This window comes from Trematomus bernacchii, unplaced genomic scaffold (assembly GCF_902827165.1).
Source record: "Trematomus bernacchii unplaced genomic scaffold, fTreBer1.1, whole genome shotgun sequence".
NCBI classification, from domain to species: Eukaryota; Metazoa; Chordata; class Actinopteri; order Perciformes; family Nototheniidae; genus Trematomus; species Trematomus bernacchii.
The window spans coordinates 396,286-419,031 of NW_022988111.1; the positions used below are offsets into that span (position 1 = coordinate 396,286).

Genomic DNA, 22,746 nt, shown 5'->3' on the forward strand with positions numbered 1-22,746 from the left:
TTATCTGAGGTGAGGATTGCAAATGAAGTCTTGCAACATCTGTATTTTGGGATTCATTATTTTGAAAACCCTGATTATGTTTATTCAATGCATTGCTTTGGTTTAATGTTTTGTTCAAGCCACGCTTGAATGGGCAGACACATGGAAATCAATCAAACGGAAGGCAAATGCTCGAAGCAAGGTTTACTTTTATTAAAGGCTTTGTAGGAACCAGTCACAAATGATGCAGTAAAGTTGGAGCCAAGCATGTGTCTGCTTGGCTTCAATAACCACTAAATGCACTCCACTCCTTGAGCTGCACACAGCAATGTATGTTTGAAAGCAAAAACTTCAAAGATAGACATGGCAGTGCGATGACACCTTTAAAAATATCTGATTTAATGTGATTGTCATTGAAAACACATGTTGAACACAGGCGATGTTTTATTAAAACACGTCTTCGCTCTTAACGGAGGGTTTGACTGCACATACATCCTGGCTTTCTATTGTCTTAACTTATCTGGGGAAGGTGTTACAGGGAAAGCAAGTTTATTGATGACAAATGGAGGAGGGAGAATTAAAGTCAGTCTGTTATTGAGAGGGGGAAAGGTGCTTCTAAAGAGAAAACACTGACATCAATCAATTATAGCAAACTGAATACGACTGTTTTTAAAAAGCTTATAATTACATAATTCCCTATAACCCTCTCCTCCCGCAACCTCAAAAATGTCTCCCAAATCACAACAAAACTGCCAAAAAACAAAGCTCAGTGACAATCCCACAAAATGATAAACAACACATTTCAAGTCAGAGGAACCTGAATTGTCATGACAACATATGGCACAAGTTTCCCTCTTTACTCTATAGGCAGATAGACACCTGTGGTAGCATGCTATTTGACTTCATGTTCAGTAAAGGAAAGTTACAATAAAAACTATACATCTGTCAGCACAGAAATCTCCATAAATATATCAGACAACTGAACGTCAGTCAGAGAAAACTTCCTGAAGAGCAGAAAGATGAGGTGTTAATTTAACCTGTACACAATCTACACCTGGCCTCCTGTTGTAACTATACTGTAGTTGTCTCGCATAACTGGCACGATACATTACAAAGTAGTAAACACTTTTCAAACAGTTCATATTACCCGCCCAAAATAAGATACAATAAATTAAAATACAAGTAGAGATGACTTATAAACTGGCTTCTCCGGTCATTCTCATGCAAAACAAGACAGTGACAATCTGAACGGACGTGAATTCATGAACATCTGGATCTCAAACGCACTCGCACACATAAAAGTACACTTGAGATGAACTGGTGAAATGCTCAAGGCATGTCCTCTCGGTCCTCCCAGGTACACACAGTCACTAGCCATTCCTTCAGTAGACCTATAAAATTAGACAGCTGATACGGGCTAGCCAGCGCCCTTCACATCATTGTAAGTTTCAACACAGTACATCACAAGTAAAGGACAAATCAAATACCTAGACAAGGCTTTTAGGCCAAAGGGAAAGAGAAGAGAGAAAACAGAAGAGGAGCAAATACAAAAACAGCAATCAGTAGGAATTCATTTTATAAAGTGGTTTTCCCTGTAACTGTACTCTCTATAGTAGTAAACATATCTTTACAGAGTAAACACACATTGAGGGAAGGAGAGGTGTATCCTTCTCCAACATACTGTACCTCATCACAGATATTTAAAATACTGCAAAGGCATTTTGCTCCAGTTTCTATAGCTTAATTTGTTCAATACACTTTTCTGTGATTTGTTCTTTTGTTTTTTTTACACTCTTCTTGATGAATCCTGTTCATCATGTTTTATTTAAAAATCATTTCTTCATAGAAAAACACCTAAGTACCAGCTAGGCTCCTTCACAGTTCATTTTAGTGCAATGAGAACACATGCTCCCCCCCTCGCTGGTGGGAGAGTCGGCTGCCGTCAGCACCTCATGTCTTTGCCAGAACGTTAGACCTGATGAGAGAAAAACAGAGGAAAGGGTGATGATGGACGGTGAGTTCATATAGCCTGGGGCTGACACATTAATGATGAATCAAGTTAAATAGCGAGATAGTACATGTGTTCTGCATTCATGTAACGTCAGAATAATTTGAAAAATGTGTTCCAAACTGGGAAGATTCTTCACTTAAATTGGAACAACAACTTGGAAATAGCCATCTGTGTTGCTTTGACAATATAACTTGAAAACTCATGAACACCAGCTTCCCATTTAGAGGAATAAGACCATTCGCATGTGAAGGCACCATTGGGTCAGCATTCTCTGAGTCCCATTTTAGTTTGACATGTGTTATCATTCTCACCTGAGTGCTTTCCATCTGTCCTTCTCTACCTGGTTCTCTGGACTCTCACTCTCATAGGATGCAAGGTAAAGACCTGAGGAAGGATGAGAAAATAAATAGTTTGGAAATAAGTCAAGAGGATTGTTTAGTAGAAGAACATTGTGACGAGTGGGGATCCTTGGATAACCATGTGCAGAAATGTTTAAATTAAAAACAGGGTCTCACCGTCCTCGCTGAAGATGGGGGCAGTGTGGAGGTAGTGCAGGATGGCCCGATCCTGCTCGAATGGACACTCCACCTTTTTCCATGTCATGAACTCCCCCACCTGCCGTGCCAACTCCACAAATTTCTGAAAACCAAGATTGCACTCAGTGACTTTTCTCAGGGTGGTGAAATGGACCCATGGTCAAGAGAAAGTGTGACCGTCTCACCTCAAAGTTGACGTGGCCGTTGGGCAACCGATTAGCACATCCTTCATTCAGGAAGTAAATGTCTTTGATCAGCAGACTGAAGAAGGGAATCACAATCTGAGGGAGAGGAAAGAGGAAGAAGAATGTAGGAAGTATTGAGGATGAGATTGCAATGATTGCAATGATGCCAGCAAGCTTTCACAGTGACATGTTGCCCTACCCTCTCTCTGTTGCTGTTGGCAGTGCGAGAGCGGTGGGCGGCCCCCCTCAGGGCTGTCCTGTAGTTGTAAAAGTTTCCGGTAGGATCCATCTGGTGCTGTCAAAGCAAATGGCAAAGAAGCAATAAACTGTCAAGTTCAAGTTATCACCTGTCTTGTACCTCTCAGCCAGTGAATAGTTTTATTGTGTTTACCTCGAGAATGAAGAACTTGGCAGTCTTGGCTTTGCTCCAAGTCTTCTTCAGCCGTGACACAGGACTCATGTTCATGCCGGCTGCAGGAGGAAATTAATTCAAACTATCAATACAAGGCCTTGCAGGATAATTCTTAGTAATCATATTCTTAGATAAACCAAATTTAGACTCACAGATGATGGCCATTAGGGAGTTAAAGTTTCCAATGTTGAAACACTCCCTGGCAACATCAATGAAGAACTCTATCACCTGGGCCCTCTGCTTCTTCTTCGCTGGCTGCAAAAATGGGAAAAGGAGGGTTTTTAGTTTCATATAAGCTTAATTTTTCTAAGTGAATCTTTCTATACAAGTACTGCCATTAGTTATACTGCCTGTGCCAGTGTCAGTGTCACAAAGTAACCATTAGGGGTCAGTGGCACTCTGTAACAACCACAGTGCTTTTATCTGCAGCCTTCTATGTGTCTATTAAAATGAAATACTGTACTACAATATAACTCTTTCAAGGTATCATCATTTGCAATATGAAAGAATACAGTACTGGTTCTATGATGGATATAAATACAAAATGTGAACATATATAACTTCTACAATTCTCATGCAAGTAAACTGCATGTCTAGTACATGATTTACATGATATTCATCAGTGGTTTTATCATTTTTCAAATCTGGTAAGTGTTACTTTTAATATTTGTTACTTTAGGTTAAAGAGCTTGTTTTATGTGCTGTTTATTTGCTCCTAGAAACAGAATAAATGAGCACCGGGTGCACCAACAATGGCCACTCACCATGCAGATCTCAGTAGCCACCAGGTAACACAGTCTGTTGAACCACCTGACGTAAGCCTCCAGGTTGGAGGTTTTCTTCTTCTGGTCACCGAAGCACGGCTGCAGATGACATACAAACGGGAGCACTTCACTATAGGAAATGTTACCATGGGGAATTCCTCTGCTCCTACAGTAATTAGCTTCCTATCTACAGGCTGACCCCCCCTATGTGAGTGTAAATGACAAAGACAGCGAGCTGGGAGCGGAAATAACACAATCAATGGAGAGCAGGAGACAAAAACACCGGGAAGGGCAGACGGAGAGAAGATGAGTGAAAGAGAAGGTGACTGAATACAGAGGAAAAACCCCGCTGAACAAACAAGAGAGAGTGAAAGCATTGAACAGATGGAGATGAAAGATGAAGCAATCGAGTGTGCTGGCTACAGTTTCTTTCATTACAATGCTGTGCTGTACGTGACCTTATTCTCCTGCTGACATTTAAAAGGCCCCTTAAGAAGCTAATCCTGATCAGACATTAGACCCTAACAACACATTATACAATGCTTTATTTGTCAGATGATTTGCCGGAGAAATCTACTTATTTTCTCCAGTATTCCCCAACAAAAACAAAACTGAGAATACTTGATAATGTTGTTCGACCCAAGGATAGAATATTTGTTTGCATTGTTATGACAAAACAGAATTCATGCATGGAAATAATATCAGGGTTTCCAATCCTTCCGAAACATCAAATTCAAGGACTTATCCCGGCCAAGTCCAGACCAAACATGTTTTAGTGTGAGACATGGATGAAGTGTTACTACTGTTACATCAAGCACTTGTAATGACTTGTGTCTTTCTATTTTTATTTTCAAAAACCTTCGAGGCCTTGATCTTTTCCCCTCCATTCACAAACTGATTAAGGACCATTGAAAAACAATGGGGATTTGGAAATACTCAAAATGGATGTTTACCTGGGTTCCATCGAGCGGGTCTTTCTGAACAAAGGCTTGGACAAACTCTTCCGGCCCAATGTGCCTCAAATGTTCCTGGAAAACACACACACAAACACACATGGAGCGAGTCCAATTAATAACTCTTTCATTTCAGTAATGGAAGACAATCAATAAGGGGAAGTAATGACTCATTGACATGACTCCATGGAATCATATTTCCTCAAAGTGACACTAGAGAAAACATTGGCTTCTATTTACAGACGGCTCACGTGCATGTGCAAATCAAAATGACTCACTAGACCTGACTCGTAATATAATCCCCAACCAAAACAGTGCTCCACCCGTGCATACCATACACACTGATTGAAAGCATGTCATTCTTTTAAAGGAGAATTACCGTGTTACTAGAACATAGAATAAAAACAACTCTCTCTGTGTGTGTGTGTGTGTGTGTGTGTGTGTGTGTGTGTGTGTGTGTGTGTGTGTGTGTGTGTGTGTGTGTGTGTGTGTGTGTGTGTGTGTGTGTGTGTGTCGGAGAGTGAAGCTGTCAGGTCACATATATCTACAGCAGTTTTTTATCCCCTTTGTTTAAAGCCCCAGGCACATCACTGACTTCTGGGGTGATGTCACCGCTCAGACAAGGGTACAAGCTTACTCAGGCGCACACACACATATACACACATACACACTCTGAAACACCCCCCCCCCCCCCCCCAGATACACGTGCCCACATCAAGACACACATGGATAGACTGAAGGCACTATGCATGCAATGTGAGGGATCGCATTATTCACTTTGTTCTTCTTACCATACATGAGTTATTGCTGACAAGTAATAATCAGGGTTACACTAAGGCGGGCTTCAAAATGCTACCAGCACAATGTTAAGTGATCCTGCCAATTTTAGTTAGCTATTATATCTTCCCCTTTATTCTTTCACACATTTCTTATCTCTTTCTACCCACTTCATCTCCTCGTTTGATGTTTTATATCCCATGTCCTTGACTTGCATGTTCTTGATTTGGTCCCCACCCAATGCTTCCCAATCCTTAGCTCCATCTCTCCACCCATCGGAAATCCTTCCCATTCTTCCTACCTCGTCCACCCTTGTTATCATCATCCTTTACCCTGACCTTTGTCTGACCCAGCCTCCCCTCCCCCTTCTCCTCACCAGCTCCACGTGGGTGAGCTGCTGTGCCAGTGTGTACGGATCGTTGCAGATGGAGAGCATGTCCTTCTGGATGGGCGGAGGCTTGCTTTTGAAGGCCACCAGCTTGTCAGAGATGGACGAGGCGTTGAGGGAGACCTTGACGATGCTCTCTTCCCCCTGGCTCAGCTGGGCCAATCGCTGGCTGAGCTTCTGCAGCACCTGGTTCAGGGTTTTCCAGTACGCCTGAGAGGAGGAGAGGAGAGGAGAGGAGAGGAGAGGAGAGGAGAGGAGAGGAGAGGAGAGGAGAGGAGAGGAGAGGAGCTGTCAATAACGACTATAATGAATTATTTATTAATGCTTTATAGATCCGTTATAGCAATACATCATAATAACTTCCGGTTGTTTACCAGGCTGTTAGCTCATATGTAAGTGCTCTATTGCTCTATTTGCACAAGATAACATTTATATCAGTAACCGTGCAGTCTATTTTATTTGTATTTACTTGCAATGTTATATCTGTTGTATTTGTGTCCTATATGTTGCTCTGTTGGAGGAGCCTGTGACCTACGTTTTTCATTGCCATATCTACACTGTAGCTAATGTGCAAATTACAATAAAGCCTACAATTTAATTGAATTGTATTAAAGGTCATTAGTAGTTATTGGCAAGAGTCCTTAAGTTATCCGGCAGTGTCAATTCTGAAGTAATAATCTGGTAATTGAACTGATTAGTAGCATGCTGTATTTGCACCAACTCTTTATATGTGTGAATTGATACCTCATTAACAGTCTGACTGGTTTCTGTTTGTTAGAAACATTTCATCTGGAAAACATTAACATTTAAAACATGTTTATTCTAAGCACAACGCACTTTGACATTATCAAATGGTGTGTGAAGGGATTAAATGAGCCCAGGAATTGAGAGTTCAATGTGATTTTTCATTTGAATCAAAATGTGTTTTCGAGGTTTTGTGCAGTGTGTTGTGTCCAGGAATGTGTGTGTGTGTGTGTGTGTGTGTGTGTGTGTGTGTGTGTGTGTGTGTGCTCCTCCCTCCAGATGAACGCTCACTGAGGCCAAGAGGTCAGCTCGCTCACAAATGACCCAGAGCCAAAGCTCCCACGTGCATGCACACACACCCAAACCGTACACAGCCAGCAGTAAATAGCAGCACATTCATCACCACCTGCCCTTCCCCTCGCTCTGTCCTCTCTTCACCTCCCTCCATTATTCCCTGTCTTCACCTTGACTCCATCACCCTCCCTTCTTCTCTACCTTCTCCTCTGTTCTCTGTGCCCCTGTACCCCCATCCCCCCCCCATTTTACTCCATCCATCTCCCTTCCTCAAATGTCCCCTTGAGGCTGCAGATAGAGCCACTCCTATAACGTCCTTCCTTCCTCCCCTCTCCTCTCCTCTCCCCTCCCCTCCCCTCCCCTCCTCTCCTCCACTCCCCTCCCCTCCTCTCCCCTCCTCTCCCCTCCTCTCCTCTCCTCTCCTCTCCTCTCCTCTCCTCTCCTCTCCTCTCCTCTCCTCTCCCTCTCCCCTCCTCTCCTCTCCTCTCCTCTCCTCTCCTCTCCTCTCCAGTAATGTAAGATTGTGTAACACTGAGCTGTGGTTACTCACCCTACACAGGCACTCTGACTCTTTCAATCACGCCACTACAGTGGTAGTGATGATAATTGAATTTCGTTCCCCATCAGAGCATTTCTCATTGCAGCTGCATCTTATGAAGGCTATAATGGCAGCAACCACACTATAGATCAGAATCAGGAGTCTTACAGCCCATCACAACTTATTATGCTGTAGAAACGGATGACTTCATCAGTAGCATTTTGTCATTTTATCTACCAAATTTGAAAAAATAAGAAAATTGTTCCTGTGGGAAATTGACTGGAGTGATTTCATTTGGCTTTAGTTCCAGGTCATTAGTGTACCTCATCACACGGAGCTATCCTGTGGATGATGTCTTTAAAGTGTCCGACCATCTTCTCCTCTCTGAAGTCAGACGGGAACGTCTCCGTCCACTCCGTCAGCAGCTGCAGGATCTTTGGCCCAAACTTACGCACTTTCGCCTGTTGTTGAAGAAGGGAAAGAGGTTAAGTGTGGTCAACAGAGGTGGGAAGTAGTGGAGTACAAATACTTCGTTACTGTACTTAAAGGGCCCATGTCATGGCCATTTCCACTGATCATAATTCCATTGTTGAGGTATACTAGAATAGATTTATATTGTGCAATTTTCCAAACTCACATTGGTTTCTCATACAGCATCTCTGTAAACTACGTGTATTCACTGAATTTCACTCTCTGCCTTTAACGGCTCGTTGTAGCTCCAATAGCTCCAGCCCCCACCCTCCCTGTGAGCACAGTGTGCTCTGATTGGTCGGGACGTTGTGAATCGCGCTGAGCTCCGTGGAGGTGTTGTTTCCTTGTTAGCGATACACAGCCAAACTCATCCTGAGCACATACAAAGTCACAGCCGAAGTAAAAACAATAAGTGTGGCTTGATATTGAGTAAGAAAAAGGTTGATAAACGCTGTGAGAATGGGTCTGCAGAGAGAATTTCGCCGCGATCCCAACTGTCTGTTATCAGCCTGCAGCCAGGGAGGAGAAATCAGCTGAGCTGCCTGCTCCCTGCACACAGATGTGTGTGTGAGGAAGTCCGTGGATTGGTCAATTTGGACCAATCAGCGGGGGCTTAACGTAACGATTCCGCAGACATAACGTAACGGCTCCACGGATTGGTCCATTTCGTTCCGGGTACGGCTTGACATCATGCCGTACCCGGAACGAAATGGAAGAATCAAATGGACAATGACGTATCTCCAACGAGGCGTTTTGGGGAGGTATTTTCTGTGTTAGAGTTTTACTCGCTACAGGGTGTACTTTGAGGGTTTGTGACTCTGCAGACCGTTTACATGCATAAAAACCTTCATAACACACAAGGGGACGGGTAATAACCGGAAAAGCATGACATGGGCCCTTTAAGTACATTTTTCTGGTATCAGTACTTTACTCCACTACTTATTTTTCTGACGACTTTTTACTTTTACTTCTTACATTTTTAACACAAATACCTGTACTTTTTACTTCTTACATTTTCAAATCAGGCTGGTTACTTTAGTTTTAATCTGTGTTTGGTGGCGTGATCATTATTATTTAGAGTCATTGTGTGCCTATTGATTTTAACACGATGCGTGTATCCTTCATTTCCTGGTCTTCTCTAAAGAAGAGGGACCAATGAAAACGTTGTCATTTTGCCGTTGTTCAGCATGGAAACATTCATTAGCTAACAATGACATTATTGTTCTATTAATATAAAGTGAGGTTAGTTACTCTATAAAACAGCTGGTAGTTATGGGTACTTTTTACTTAAGTACATTTCGAAGCCCATACTTCTTTACTTTTACTTGAGTAAAGAAGTTTAGTCAGTAATTCTACTTTTACCAGAGTATTTTTAAACACGAGTATCTGCACTTCTACTTAAGCAAAGGATGTGTGTACTTTTGCCATCTCTGGTTGTCAACATTTGTGACTCTCTCAGCAAACTTCAACACAATTCAACGGTCAGCAATGTGGAAAAACGGTGGTTCCCTGCATGCAGAACATTAGTACGACTGTATGCCTTCACTGTGCCTGCTTGTGTTTCTGCTCATTAGCTCATGCATACAGGAGCTATGTATTTGAGCATGGTGCAGTGCTGACCGTATCGAGTGGGCTCTGATCCAGCTGCTGCTGCTTGATGCACAGCTCACACACCCTGGACAGCAGCTCCGGAGGAGAGATGAACAGGCGAGCGCTCAGCAAGAAGGTAAACACATAGGCTTTCTGTCAAAGGAGGAAGGGAGACATTAGCTAAGACACTGCCACCACATCAATAAAAAACACTGCGACTTTCTGTAATTAAAGTAACACTTTCAACATAGACATGGGGCTAATGATCTAATTGGCAGTACTGTCACTATCGCTATAAACTGAAAATGTGCTTTATAATGGAGTATATAATTAACATAGGACTGTGGTGATTCCAGTTTACCTCGGGGTAGTAATCGGCAGTGGGAACCAGGTTTTGGATTAGCGTGTCCAGGGAGGCGGAGGTGATCGGGGGCCCATCGGCCAGGCAAGCACCGGGCTCCGGGCCCTCCTGAGGGGCCTCCTCCTCCCCAGGATCAGCACAGGCCAGATGGGGGCTGAAGCCACTGGGAGTGGTGAACATGGTGCCTGAGCACACAGTCTGGGGCATTCCTGTCTGAAACACAATAGAAGACAGGGGAAAAACACTGTCAGCAGAATGCAGGCAGAATCAGGAGGAGGGATATGATTGGGTTTTATGAAATGGATACTCAAGTATTTTTTGGCAGCCCTTCCATTTGGCAAGATGGAAATAATCAGGCTTGGGGAGATACGGAATATGTGTAACGGGGAAACTGGATACAATAAAATGTAACTGTAATCCATTACAATGACTTACAAAAAGACATAATCAGATTACTGGTAAATGTTTAGGGGGACTAGCAGGATGACAGTGTTTAGATACATTTTAAAGTAAAGAATGATAGACTTATTTTCTGCTTTGTGAGCTCTTCTCTTCTGTCAGCCCAAAGTTGAATCTATACGCCTACTGCCTGAATTTGCTTTATGGTTTTCCCGTTTGTTCTTTATTTTCATTCAGTCGGTGAATCCAAATGTTTAAAAAGTAGTGTGGATGATCTTAACCTACTGTATGTATGGTTTAAACTAAAATGGAGCAATTTCTGTTTGCTCAGACTTTATATTTCCCTTTTCTTCAACTGTAGAGTAGAGGAGATTTTTTTCACATACATTGTTCTCGTTTCAAATAATTCACAAAAGCCTTCTTATTGATTTATTTTCCTCTTTTATTTATATGCATTGCATTTGATATCGAGGTAAACCAAAAGTAGCGCATAATAATATAATAATAATAATCAAGTTATAATACAAAACGCCTCCCAACCCTGGAAATAAGTTAAGGCATATTCTGTCTCTCACTCTCCAATATATCTCAAGAGCCTCTAAATGAGCTTGAACAAAACATTTTGTTCAGTCTTCTGTTCTGCCTACTTGTGTATCCTCTCCTGTTCACTCAAATCTTTCGCAGCAACACACTCATTTCATCCAACTGACAGCCGCTGCCGTCGTCAGGGGATACGGAATACCCGGCAACAGCTGCCCCTGTCTCCCACATCGACAAGACAGAGGAGAGAACGAAAGAAATGTGGGTCAATCAGTCGTCGTGGATACTGTTGCTGCCTGAAAGCGTTCGTGCGGCCTCCATCTCTGCCCTGTTCGTCTTTCCCTTTAAGAGTGCTTTGGGTTACACGTTTTAAAAATTCAACATGTTCTTTCCCTCAATGGACCGACACAGCAGCTGTAGTGGAAAGAAGCACTTACTTCACTGCACAGTAGAGTAGAGATACTACGGAAAGCCTTGTGATCCTCAGGGTGCAATTATCATCATCACTCATCACCTCAATGTCATCTACATGCAACTGATTAATTATTAAGACCCCTTCCCTTCGTTAACTAGCTTTCAAATAGCAAGTTAAAGGAAAATATAGGTAAAATGTATTGACATTTTGTATATCAAATTGAGAAAGTTATAACATTTCTCATTAATAGACAAAAAATAGACTCTGCCGGACAGATCACTGCTAAAGACTGACATTTCTTGGTGCCTTCAGGAAGGTCGTGCAGCACACTCCTCTTCGATTGCACAAGTCACGAGACAGGCAGGAAACCCACAGTGAGACCATGAGCAACACACAGGAAGTTATCTCAGATGTAAACACGCCATATTCTTCCTACTGTTAGTAGCTCAGCAACAGCTTGGGTTGGGGCACAATCAGTATGTAAACAAAACAAAAAAAACTCATACTAACAGATATAGTAGTACAGCAATAGAAAGATGGAAAAAGAGGCATTTTCACCCTGATTGTTCTCATATTAGGCATATTTGTCCACATCAGCAACTATCCTAAATCACTGGGGAACGTTGGAGTGGTCCAGGTTTACTGCCATTATTTCATCCTCTGGTGACGTTCAGGCTCCCCTCCCCCTTGTATTGCTTATCAGACACTCAAATAGACTGGTGTCACAGGTCCCTGGGGTAAAAGGTCAAGCGCACACTGGTGTGTAGAATGTCTCAAGTTTCATGTGTGAGGGGTTCAGCTTTCCTTTGTTATCCCAGACACTCGAGCACTTATTCATGCAGTTGTACACACCTAGACACGAATGCACACAGACAGTCTGAGACACTAAAGGCTGGGGGATGGGAAGTCTTTCTGTGGTTTTACAGCTTTTCTTCCTACTGACACCCACAGCTATATCTATATTTTAGATACGAATATTGTGGTTAGCCGACATCTTCTTATGTTCTCTTCAGAGTCATTTAACACATCAGATGGAGCTGTATCAACCTATTAATCAATATTGAAGCTTAGTTAAAAAGTAGAATTACACAGATTAACTCCCTGACCTTAATCTGTTAAATATTCTATTTTCCAGGGAAATGGATTACAGAGTTGGAAAATATTACTACAATAGTCCAAAATGCGAGTCTACATTGTCCTTAATGAAACATGTGAGCTTTTTTTACTCCTATAAATGTGATTGTCACTGTCTAGATTAGGTTCCAAAAAGGGAAGCCGGGGCTGTCCTTCCAGCGACCTCCTCCAGATTGGATTACAACATGCAGACAGACACGGCCTGATAAACAGAGAAATGGACAAATCCAACAAGCCTCTGTAACAACACAGATGCAGCAGGAAAGCATTACGGTGACTGAAAGGATGCTTCCTCAATGATAGGACTGACAGGAAGACAAAGTCTCAGCTCGAGGAGTGTGCGTGACTAAATCCAGGAGTTTATCTGTGTCACGTCATGCATACAAACACACACACACACACCCCTCTGCCAGTTTGTTTGTATTCATATATGTATGGGAGAGACTGAGAGTTTACTCTACGTGCCCACACTGTCAATGATTTCCTCTTATCATTTGAGATAATCTTCGCTCTACAAATGTCTCCTTATTGCTTCCTCCTCTCCTCCCTACAGCATTTCTACAGCTCTGATTCATGATTTCATCACAGCCCTGCGTCTCCGTCAGTTGATTCCTCACAGTCTGTAGCATGTGAGCAAAGGTCAATCGGGTAACTCCTCTTCAGATGTGTACCTGTAATGGACCAGTCATCGGTTTCTGTAAATGACACATTCATCCTTGTTGGCACTGTGCCACTAAACACATGATAACCTGAATTCTAAAAAGGTTTCACAAAGAAAAGGGAAACGGCATTGACACATCAAGTCAAGTGCTCAAATGGAGACCTTAATTGTACTACACCTTCAAGGCAAAAAGTGACAAATACAAAAAATGGCACATTGAATTATTCATTATTTCTGCAGATTGCGTAGTCTGTTGCTTTAAGGGGGATCTTTTCCAATGTTACACATTAAACTCGGTTTACAGGTCCACTAGAATTACACACCCAAAGGTTCAATTAAACTCTTATGTGTCAAGTTGCATCGTGGGTAATGTAGGTGCTAGAATTGACAAGGGAGAAGAATGTGTGGAATAAGTCACATATTAAACAGACTGACTCAGTAAGTTAGCTAGCATTAGCCAACATTCGCTAAGTTTGTAGCAGCCACAACACCTTCGTGTATTGAATTGAGCAAAGGGTAATGATTATGTAAGCAGATAATTTGTATTTCTTAACACATTTGCAAGATCCTGTTGTCTAGGCTATTCAATTTATTTGGCAACATCTCTATCACTAAGCTGTGATTGCTCTGAAGTTGCTGGGCAGTTCCCAGAGATATCTTGGGCCAGAATTGATCAGTTTACCTTCTAATCTGTTGTAATTCCTCACTTCTTGTGAACTGCAGGATTACATCTACAAATGACCCAATGAGTCTTGTTGTGACTGACCAAGAAAATGTCACAAATATTTGTTCTGACTTCTTATACCATATGGCTTACACCACATTTTTCCTACAATGTGACCAAGAAGTCAGCCTCATCGAACCTCATGATTCACCCAGCGCCCTCTGTGCCTGTCACATTGCATCGACACTGCATGAAAAAACCCATTGAGAAACAAAAAGCAAGGAACAGGTGAGTGTAGTGTGCTTTAATCTCCCCTGAGATCTCCAGCAGCCAGCCAACGGCAGCCCTGACTCGGTCTAGACAGCTGGGGGAGTGTCATTGTTCAGGGTACTTGCTTTGTGTGTGCACGTGTGTATATTTTGTCTTGTGATTCTGTCAAGCTGTTATCGTTGACATCAGGGGATCTGCCCGCTTTGTTCCATCATGATGCACAATCTTTATCAGCACTCATGAATCTCTAGCAGTGTGTGTGTGTGTGTGTGTGTGTGTGTGTGTGTGTGTGTGTGTGTGTGTGTGTGTGTGTGTGTGTGTGTGTGTGTGTGTGTGTGTGTGTGTGTGCGAGGTGTATGTTGATGAAACAATGACATTCCTGACACGACTGAGCAGCTTAAAGCTGTCTAGCAGCTTCACAACTTAGTTAAGCTTTTGTAATTAAAGCCATTTCCGTCTATGTCTCTGTAAAACCTGTTTTGCCACAGAAATAGTATTACTCACACATACCTGTCCTGTGTGTGCGTGTGTGCATGCTTGTGTGCTATGAGGAGAACCAAGAGAGAGCTACTGTTGAGCTAATGGATGAAGACAATCAGCATTTGAGACATCATTCCATAAGGACTAGAGAGGCTTATACAGGAAAAGTCCAACCACTGTTTGACCTCTATCAAGAGCCAGGGGTCAAAGGTTAGGAATTAAGGACCCTTGGTCGGGCGATGGAGTCACACTGTGGTACTTGTTGTTATGATGCGCTGCAACTTGGCTCAGTTTTAAGGCTACATTTAGGCTGTATCTGTAGCTGTGGTGCAAGACATTTTTTAAAAGGAAAAGACTTAAAAGATCACTTAAAGCTGTCAGAGTTGGCTTTGATTCACTGGCACTCCTGACCAAGTCTAGTCATCATCTGCCAAAATAAAAGTTAAGGGCACGAGACTCGCCGCTATATCCAAGGCAAGATACTGGCCCCAGATCTGCATGCTTTAAATAGAAGAGGAAATATTCTAGGTCCTTTCTCATGAATGTTGAGAAATACAATTTGGATGAGAATAAGCAGTCGTATGTTTGAAATACTGACCGTATAGAAAATAAAGAGCCAAGTTTGATAGTTTCAACCCCAAACTTGACTGAATTATTGTACCCATAAACACATTGTTTATGTTTGCCCAGTGGCATTTTTCCTCAAGTTTAAGAAAAGCATGTTTTCAAAGTGGCTTTGTATGTGCTTGAGGTACAGCTGGGACAAAAAGGCTACACATTCTTTGCTTTCCAGGAAATGTCAAAATGTAAAATAGCTAGATTGTATTATTATTTTGTAGTATTAAGTTATTTCTCATGTTCCTTATTGAGGACTGTTTATGTCTAATAATTGAATGACATGTACATAAAGGCTATGGCATATCGATACTGAGAAACAATACAAAGCAGGTGTGAAACTAAGGCGTGATGCATTGCTATTCTTAAAGAAGCAGCACCACATCAGCGGTAAGCACAGCAAATATCCGGCGTGGGTATTGCAGCAATGTTTTGTTTTGCTTCCGTAGTCACTTCCTGGCTTCAGATATCACAGTTAAAGGGAAGCAAAAAGACTGATGTAAAATAAAATGCATCCCCTCCCTTGCTCGGGGATGAGTATAGGAATAAGATGTTAAAGATAAGAGAGAAAGGTGGGCTATGAAGTGGGGTGAGGCTGATATTCTCCCTCAGGGCAGTGTGCAGAGAGTCTAGGCTCTATGAATTTTAAAACTCGGCTGTTGCAGACAAACTGAACTCTGCTTCTCCTTTGCCGTGTCCATCGTATGACTCCCCAGCTCACAAACTAATTTGCATACTCTAACACTTTACTCTCTAATTAAAGAATCCACATATTCACTCCTTTAACACATTACAGTTTCAACACTGCATCTATTTCGGGACAGCGCTCTCAGAAAGCGGATCCTTGTGTATTTTCGGTCCTGACACCGTTTTGCTTGCCTTGGAGTATTGCAGCTCTGGCCTAAATGTGTGTTCTTTGAAAGCTGAAATGATGCTACTAGGGAAATAATGGCTTATTCCCGTGATGGTAGGGGCTTTAAATAAAGTAAACACCTCTTTGTCATCCAGCATCTCAATCCCCTTTCCCTTCCACATGTCCCCTCCCCTCCTCCTGTATCGGCCTCTCCACGCCCTACTTTCCAATGAGCGCAGTCAGGACGCCTGTACAGATGGCCCTGCAGCAGCCTGCTCTCCCAGTGGGGGCTGCTGGCATGGGCGGCTTTTTGGCCCCCTGCCCCTACCATCATCCCCAGTCCCAACAGGAGCCCAAAAGTGTATTGGCGTCCAGACTGAATGCCGAGGTGCAGGGGCCGAGCCAATCTGGCTGCTGAGCTGCACAGTGACTTCCTGGCACCGCTGACAACAGAGAGAGCGCAAAATACCACACATATGTCACCACACACGCGTTGAAAGGAAATATTCAGCGCACTACTGTTGGTTATTGCCGTGTGTGTGTTTGGGGAGGAGTGGAGCTGAACACAAATGAGTTCATTGTGTCTTGAGAAAACACATGCATGCACACTTGCACCCACACAGCAACCAAACACAGGATTGAGTTACAGACGAGGCATTCCAGCTCCCCACCCATTCCCCAGCCTCTCTCTGTGGGACGAGCCTCACAGAATCACAACTCTGGGCTCAACAGGGACACCCCTTCCCAAATCCCTTTTATTGGAATTCCCCTGTAGTGTCTGAGTGGGGTCACACTGACGCCCTGGCACCTGTTCCACACCCAACAGCTCCATCAATGTAAAGCTCCTCCGTGAACACACCCTGTGTACATGTGTAGCCATCTTCATTCCTGAGCAAGCTTGGACACAGTTGTGTGCATGTATGTTTTTTTGGTTTCTGATATTATGTGTGCTTGCAAAAAAAGGGCTGAGAGAGTATCCAAGACTCACTGAAGTCATTCCTTCAATGTGAGGACAACCATCTGTGCCACTGTTCTGCAAGAGGACTGTTCTGTGGTCTGTTTTCTCACATTTTCTACCAAAACAAAGTGAGATAAAGTCAGATGCAAATACTGTTTTACATGAGAGTAACTGCACACTTTTAATCCCTGAAGTAAAACTATTACATGAACTATACTCATAGGTAAATGGAATTGAGATCAGCACACATAAAACCATCAAATTAAGAGAAGGTCTGTGCTTTTGATACCAAATACAAAAGGTTGAGCACCATTATCCACTGACTTCTCTTTGGCTGTGTCAGAAATCCACTTCTGATTCCTTTTTCCCTGCTCCAAGTGGATATAAATGATGTACTAAAATGAATTGAAGGTCTGTGACATGCGAAGTAGCTGGGCAATCTATCATGTTACTAAGAGATAATTAAATTGGCTCTTAGTGGGAAAAGTAGTACGTGTCTGAGCATCGAGTGCCCTACATGGTCATAATGCTTTAAAAAACAGCCATGTTTTATTCATAATGTTCCAATTTACAACCACTCTTGATGCAATGCTCCTTTGAGGTGAACAGACAAGAGTGATTGTGTCTCTGTCCTAAACAGGCATCATTTTCCTCTAAGTGCCTCTTATGAGGAATTACCAGCTCGCCAAGTGAATAGAAGAATATGGGAAGCGAAACAGAGTGGAGTGATTGAGAGAGAAAGAAAGGATGAATGAAACAATGCCAGAGTGCAGCTACCTCAATAATCCATTAGACACTTTTTTAAATTAGACCTCATCCAAACACCCACCCAGCATTGTCTTACTCTTAATCAAACCTGCACAATAACCGCCGCTGAATAATGAGCAAGACGGTAACAGATGCAAATCTAATAACCAGACATTACTAATATCATCAAGACTGTCTCTTTCCCTGTAAAGAACATCTATCTGCTCATTACAACCAGCGCGGGCAGAGGCCACGCGGTGTGTCTCTGCTGATGTATGATGTCGGAGCGTACCAATTAGTGTCGGGAGATTGCATGGTCTGGTCTGTTCATAACTCATGCCTCATGTATTTTGATATGATTAGAGACGGACAAAGGTCAAAATGCATGCTTCATTATCCACTACCAGGTATTTCATGGTGATTTATATCTCATTGTTGTGTCCATAACATTCTTGTATTTTGATTATTAAGCCAAGTTACAATATGGTTCCTTCAAATAATGTGAAATGTTTTCATGATGTATCCACTTTACTTTAGTTATATCATTTACAGCGACAGTGTGCTGTCAAAGCAGCCTTCTGTTAACAGATAATCAGATGGTGATTTTTATCAAGAAAGAGATTTTATCAACGTATTTGACATTGAATAGCAAAATGATCACTCTTTTATTAAAAAAGGGGAACCATGACATTAACGTAGCTACTGATGGCTCAGACATGTTGTGTGTAGTGGAGTAACTTTTCAAAAGTCAGCCAACCTTAACCCTCCACTTATACGCCAGGAAACAATCCCAGCCTTTGTTACTTAAAAAAAATATCACAAAAAAATAGAGCAAGGTATTTGAGAATCATCGATATTTGATGAATTAGATATTTGTACTGGAGTTGTTTACATTCACTCCCACCAAAACACATTGCATGTATTTTAGGGTTGACGTGGGTTAAATACATTTCCCTTACTCGAAAAACATCTGCAATACCAAAGTATTTACAATGCTACATGTCTTGTCTCTCTTTGATTTATTTGGCAAACTGTGATTTTGAAGAACAACAGGTCAAAAAGATAAACCTTGATTAACAAAAGAAGCCAAACTTCTCATAGTTAGATTCTGTACAAACACAACCAACACACATATATAACTATATATTACAAACATTATTTAATTGAAAAATAATCTTATCCTCAGGTGTCCAGAAGCTCTCCAGCCTGATATAACAACTAAAAACACTGCTCACATGGTTGGGAAAATGCCATGACTTGGAACCTTTATCTGATGGAGTAATCAATATGCTTGCTCCTGTGGTTTATTGAGCACACCAGGGATCTAATCATATCCCATTGCTTTTTTGACCCAGCCAATCAATACAGTCTGTCGATAGCTGCCTATATGACAGCATGCAGGCCATGTGGAGGCAGCTAAGAGGTGCTGGAGAGCAAAGATCGTTTCCATGGAGTCAAGGCTCCTGTTGGGAGGTATATAGATGCCTGTTGAACCCCTACTTTGCCCCCTCTCTTCTTTCTTTTATTCTGTTAAAATCCCATGTACCCGTCTTTCTTTCTTTCCTATAGAGGGTATCCAGCTGTGACAGAGTGATTCCACATTTGAACCCCATCTGCCTCGGCCTGTCAGAGAGATCACTCTCATCATCCCTGTGTCAGTGGCAAAGTTGCTGTGCAGACAAAGAATATCCGATGGCCTGTCAGGTACAGAGGCTGTCACAATATCCTGTCCTGTTTAAATCTGAGCTCCCGTCGGGTGGGAAAAAGTCAAATATACAGAGCTGACACATTCGTAAATTCCCTATTTAGCAAGAACATTGAAATGACCTGTGAGTAGAAATTAAAATATACAAAAATAAAAGTTTTCAATCCACAATGATTTACTTTTGATAATTTGCATCCTTTTTTTATTATGCAGTTTTAGTTAGTAACCTTCTCTAGCTTGAAAAAAGATCTCTCTTTGAAAAACTGACAGATCATTCATATATTCATCGGACACAGCAGTGCAGGGGGATTGGCTTAAAGCCTATCCCTGGTTCGACAAGTGAGTGACCTAATACAACATAAATGTATTTTTTCCAAGGTTTGATTTCCGCGTGTGCGCTTAACCATCACATAATAAACTGGAATTCATAGTGCATGAGTAACAGAATTGCCAGCAGGATTTTGTAGCGGATTCCTGTTTTGACTGGTCCGCCACAGGCCAGTAGAGGAATCCTGTCATGTCTGTGGAGTAGAATAAAGTGTGATCTATGATTCTTTCGAACACACACACACACACACACACACACACACACACACACACACACACACACACACACACACACACACACACACACACACACACACACACACACACACACACACACACACACACACACACACACACACACACACACACACACACACACACACACACACACACACACACAACATCAACACACACCCACACCCACACACACACACACAAACAACCACAGCCACACACACACACACACACACACACACACACACACACACACACACACCCACACACACACACTACCACACACACACCGCCCCTTTACCCCAACACCCTCACACACTCATAAACCATGGTGTGGTGATAAAGCTGTCATTGCTACCAGACTAACAGCTACTGTGTTTACCCTCCCCATCGACCTGCCCCAGACAGACTGCGTGGTTCTCCTCTCTCTCCCCTCACAATGACGAGGTTCCCTCTCTGGGAACAGCCTATCTCAGTCTCACGGTGAACCAAACGATGCCCTCATTAACAGCCACACCTGTTATTCTCGCAGACTTGCCTGCTGAATTAGGGGGAACATGTGTTGTAATCTGTCTGTAACCTGCAGACTTGTCAGGGCTGACTTCTGACAGACCCCTACTCGGGTGACTCATGCCAAACCGTATCTACTGTACTGTTGGAGTAAGCTGTCATTTTAATTCCAAACCATTCTAAGCAGGGAGTCTGAATGAGAGCAGCACTGAGACTGAGGTGTAAGAAAGCATGACAAAGGGTCAAAGGGTGCTGATGATGGTACACGGTTACACAATTCAGATTGTGAGACTGGACAGAATCAGAGGATTGCTTAACAGCATTTTGACATTTTACAAAGGAAACTCTCATTCAGTCTGCACAAAATAGAACAAAAAAAAGTGTTTCTGACCCCTCTGGGCATACAGAAGCACACACCAACGACAGTGAGGCTGAGGGTAAGACCAGTTTCAGGGGTTGCATCCTTAACAACTGGAGTGAGAGAAATAAAGAATAAGCAGGGCATGTGTTGACAAAGACATGAGGAGCTGTTGCTGCCTCTTGGAGCTTAATGGTGAAAAAGCACGGTCTCGAAACGTGATTCCCCACAGTGCTTCACTGCATGGGGCTCGGGGGTGCAGCCTGTAGAGAGCTGAGGGTGTGGGAGCGGAAGTGCCTTAACTGGTAATATGAACAGCTAGAATTTCTCCCAACCTAAATGGTTTCTGACAGAGCTGGTCTTATATTCTTGCACCTTGCAGTAAGCTGCAGGAGACAGATATATCATTTTTTTCATTTGTATTGGTAAGCTGTGCAAGCTGCTATGTCGCCTTTAGATGAAAAGGCTGCTTATCACCTCTTGGACACATTAGTGGATGATGCATTTTTTTAAAGAATGTCAACAGTGCCACACCTATTTATTAATTCCAACCAAATATTCTACACTTAGAAGTTACATATTCAAAGGCACAATTGATAGTGAGCCACATCAGAAGTGAGTTTACATAGAGCATTTACTACCAAGTGGATACACGTTAATAGGCTAACTATACAAAATAGGATCAGCTTTACACCCTGTAGCTATCCAACCACAACATTTATCAGCAGTTTCTTTTCGATGCTACCCTCAGTATCGACTATCACAATGTCACCTGATATATATCCAATATTCGCTCCTGTGGATCTGTCAGAGCAGGAGACGCAGTGCCAGTCCCTCTTCAGACCTGCACACCGCTGACTCACGCCTCACACCATGATGCCCTCTTCGTAGTAAAGTGATGCAAGCATACAGTGTTCCTGACACGATAAACCACTATGATGTCATCGCCTAGTAAAGTTCAATCTGTGACGACACATCTTTCTAGAAACAGTAAATAGAGAAGCATTCTAACACCTCGCACGCTCACACATACACACAGGCACGCACACAGGCTGTATGCGTGAGCGCAATCATAATATGGTAATGGGATCAAGCTTGTTTCATTCTCTACTTACCAGCACTACACTTTGATCCCCATCCTTGATCCGACTTGTATCCGATGTCAAATCAATAAAACTGCCTCCAGATATTCCAAAATGTAACCGCTTACAAACAGCCTGTTAAACCGGCATCAGTGGGAGAAGTAGACTCCAGTCTGATTAGTGTAAGTGGGTAAATGTCTGTTGATAGTAGATAAATGTCCTGACTCCTGGCTCTTGACAGCTTTCCACCGGGGAACAGCGGTCACTGACTGAGAGCTGACGCCGTGAAAAAGTGCGTCCCTGAAGGCGTGGCGACGGTCCTGTCCTGCGCCACGGAGACACGGCGGACCGCACAGCACATCCACACGTCCTCAGAGCAAGTGTTCAGACCGAGGAGAGGAGAGGGAACTACTCACACAGCCGTCAAGTAGGGAAAATAAGGTGGCTTCCACTTACGGTTTTCAAAATAAAACGCTCAATGACGAACAGGGGTTGCACTTTGCTAAATGGGAGACGTGCTGCCTAGAGCGCTTGGTTTACTCACTCGGGGACTTTTATTGATGTTTTTTTTCTTCCTATATCCTCTCATTTACACAGTTAACATCAGGGCTTGAGGGACCAGGAATATAAATAAATAAATAAACATCGTTTATAGAAGTAGATTTTCGTCATAGCTCAGTTAAGTCTCATTTTAATGCATAATATCGTGATTTTATTTTTGAAGGAAGGTTGATTTCCGGTAGTGTACTGATCTCTGGTAGAGAAACACGCACACACACACACACACACAC

General features: G+C 42.6%; 1 protein-coding gene across 1 annotated transcript; it reads right to left on the reverse strand.

Moving 5' to 3' along the window:
- Nucleotides 1-170: 170 nt before the first annotated feature.
- On the reverse strand, nucleotides 171-22,355 carry LOC117475736 (ras-GEF domain-containing family member 1C-like). Its single transcript, XM_034122055.1, has 14 exons — nucleotides 21,989-22,355; nucleotides 10,004-10,216; nucleotides 9,673-9,795; nucleotides 7,905-8,042; nucleotides 5,994-6,215; nucleotides 4,841-4,915; nucleotides 3,888-3,986; nucleotides 3,276-3,378; nucleotides 3,103-3,182; nucleotides 2,911-3,006; nucleotides 2,712-2,807; nucleotides 2,506-2,629; nucleotides 2,302-2,374; nucleotides 171-1,954 (listed from the first exon to the last, which is right to left on the reverse strand). The coding sequence occupies exons 2-14, from the start codon at nucleotides 10,208-10,210 to the stop codon at nucleotides 1,930-1,932; spliced, it is 1,461 nt and encodes a 486-aa protein (XP_033977946.1). The 5' UTR covers nucleotides 10,211-10,216; nucleotides 21,989-22,355; the 3' UTR covers nucleotides 171-1,929.
- Between the last annotated feature and the right edge of the window lie 391 nt (nucleotides 22,356-22,746).

Excerpts from the sequence above, each read along its gene's own strand:
- LOC117475736 (XM_034122055.1), bottom strand. The coding sequence starts at position 10,210 with ATGCCCCAGACTGTGTGCTCAGGCACCATGTTCACCACTCCCAGTGGC. Across the intron at positions 3,183-3,275 it reads CTCCCTAATGGCCATCATCT|CCGGCATGAACATGAGTCCT; the intron begins GTGAGTCTAAAT and ends TTCCTCCTGCAG. Across the intron at positions 2,375-2,505 it reads CCCCATCTTCAGCGAGGACG|GTCTTTACCTTGCATCCTAT; the intron begins GTGAGACCCTGT and ends ATCCTTCCTCAG.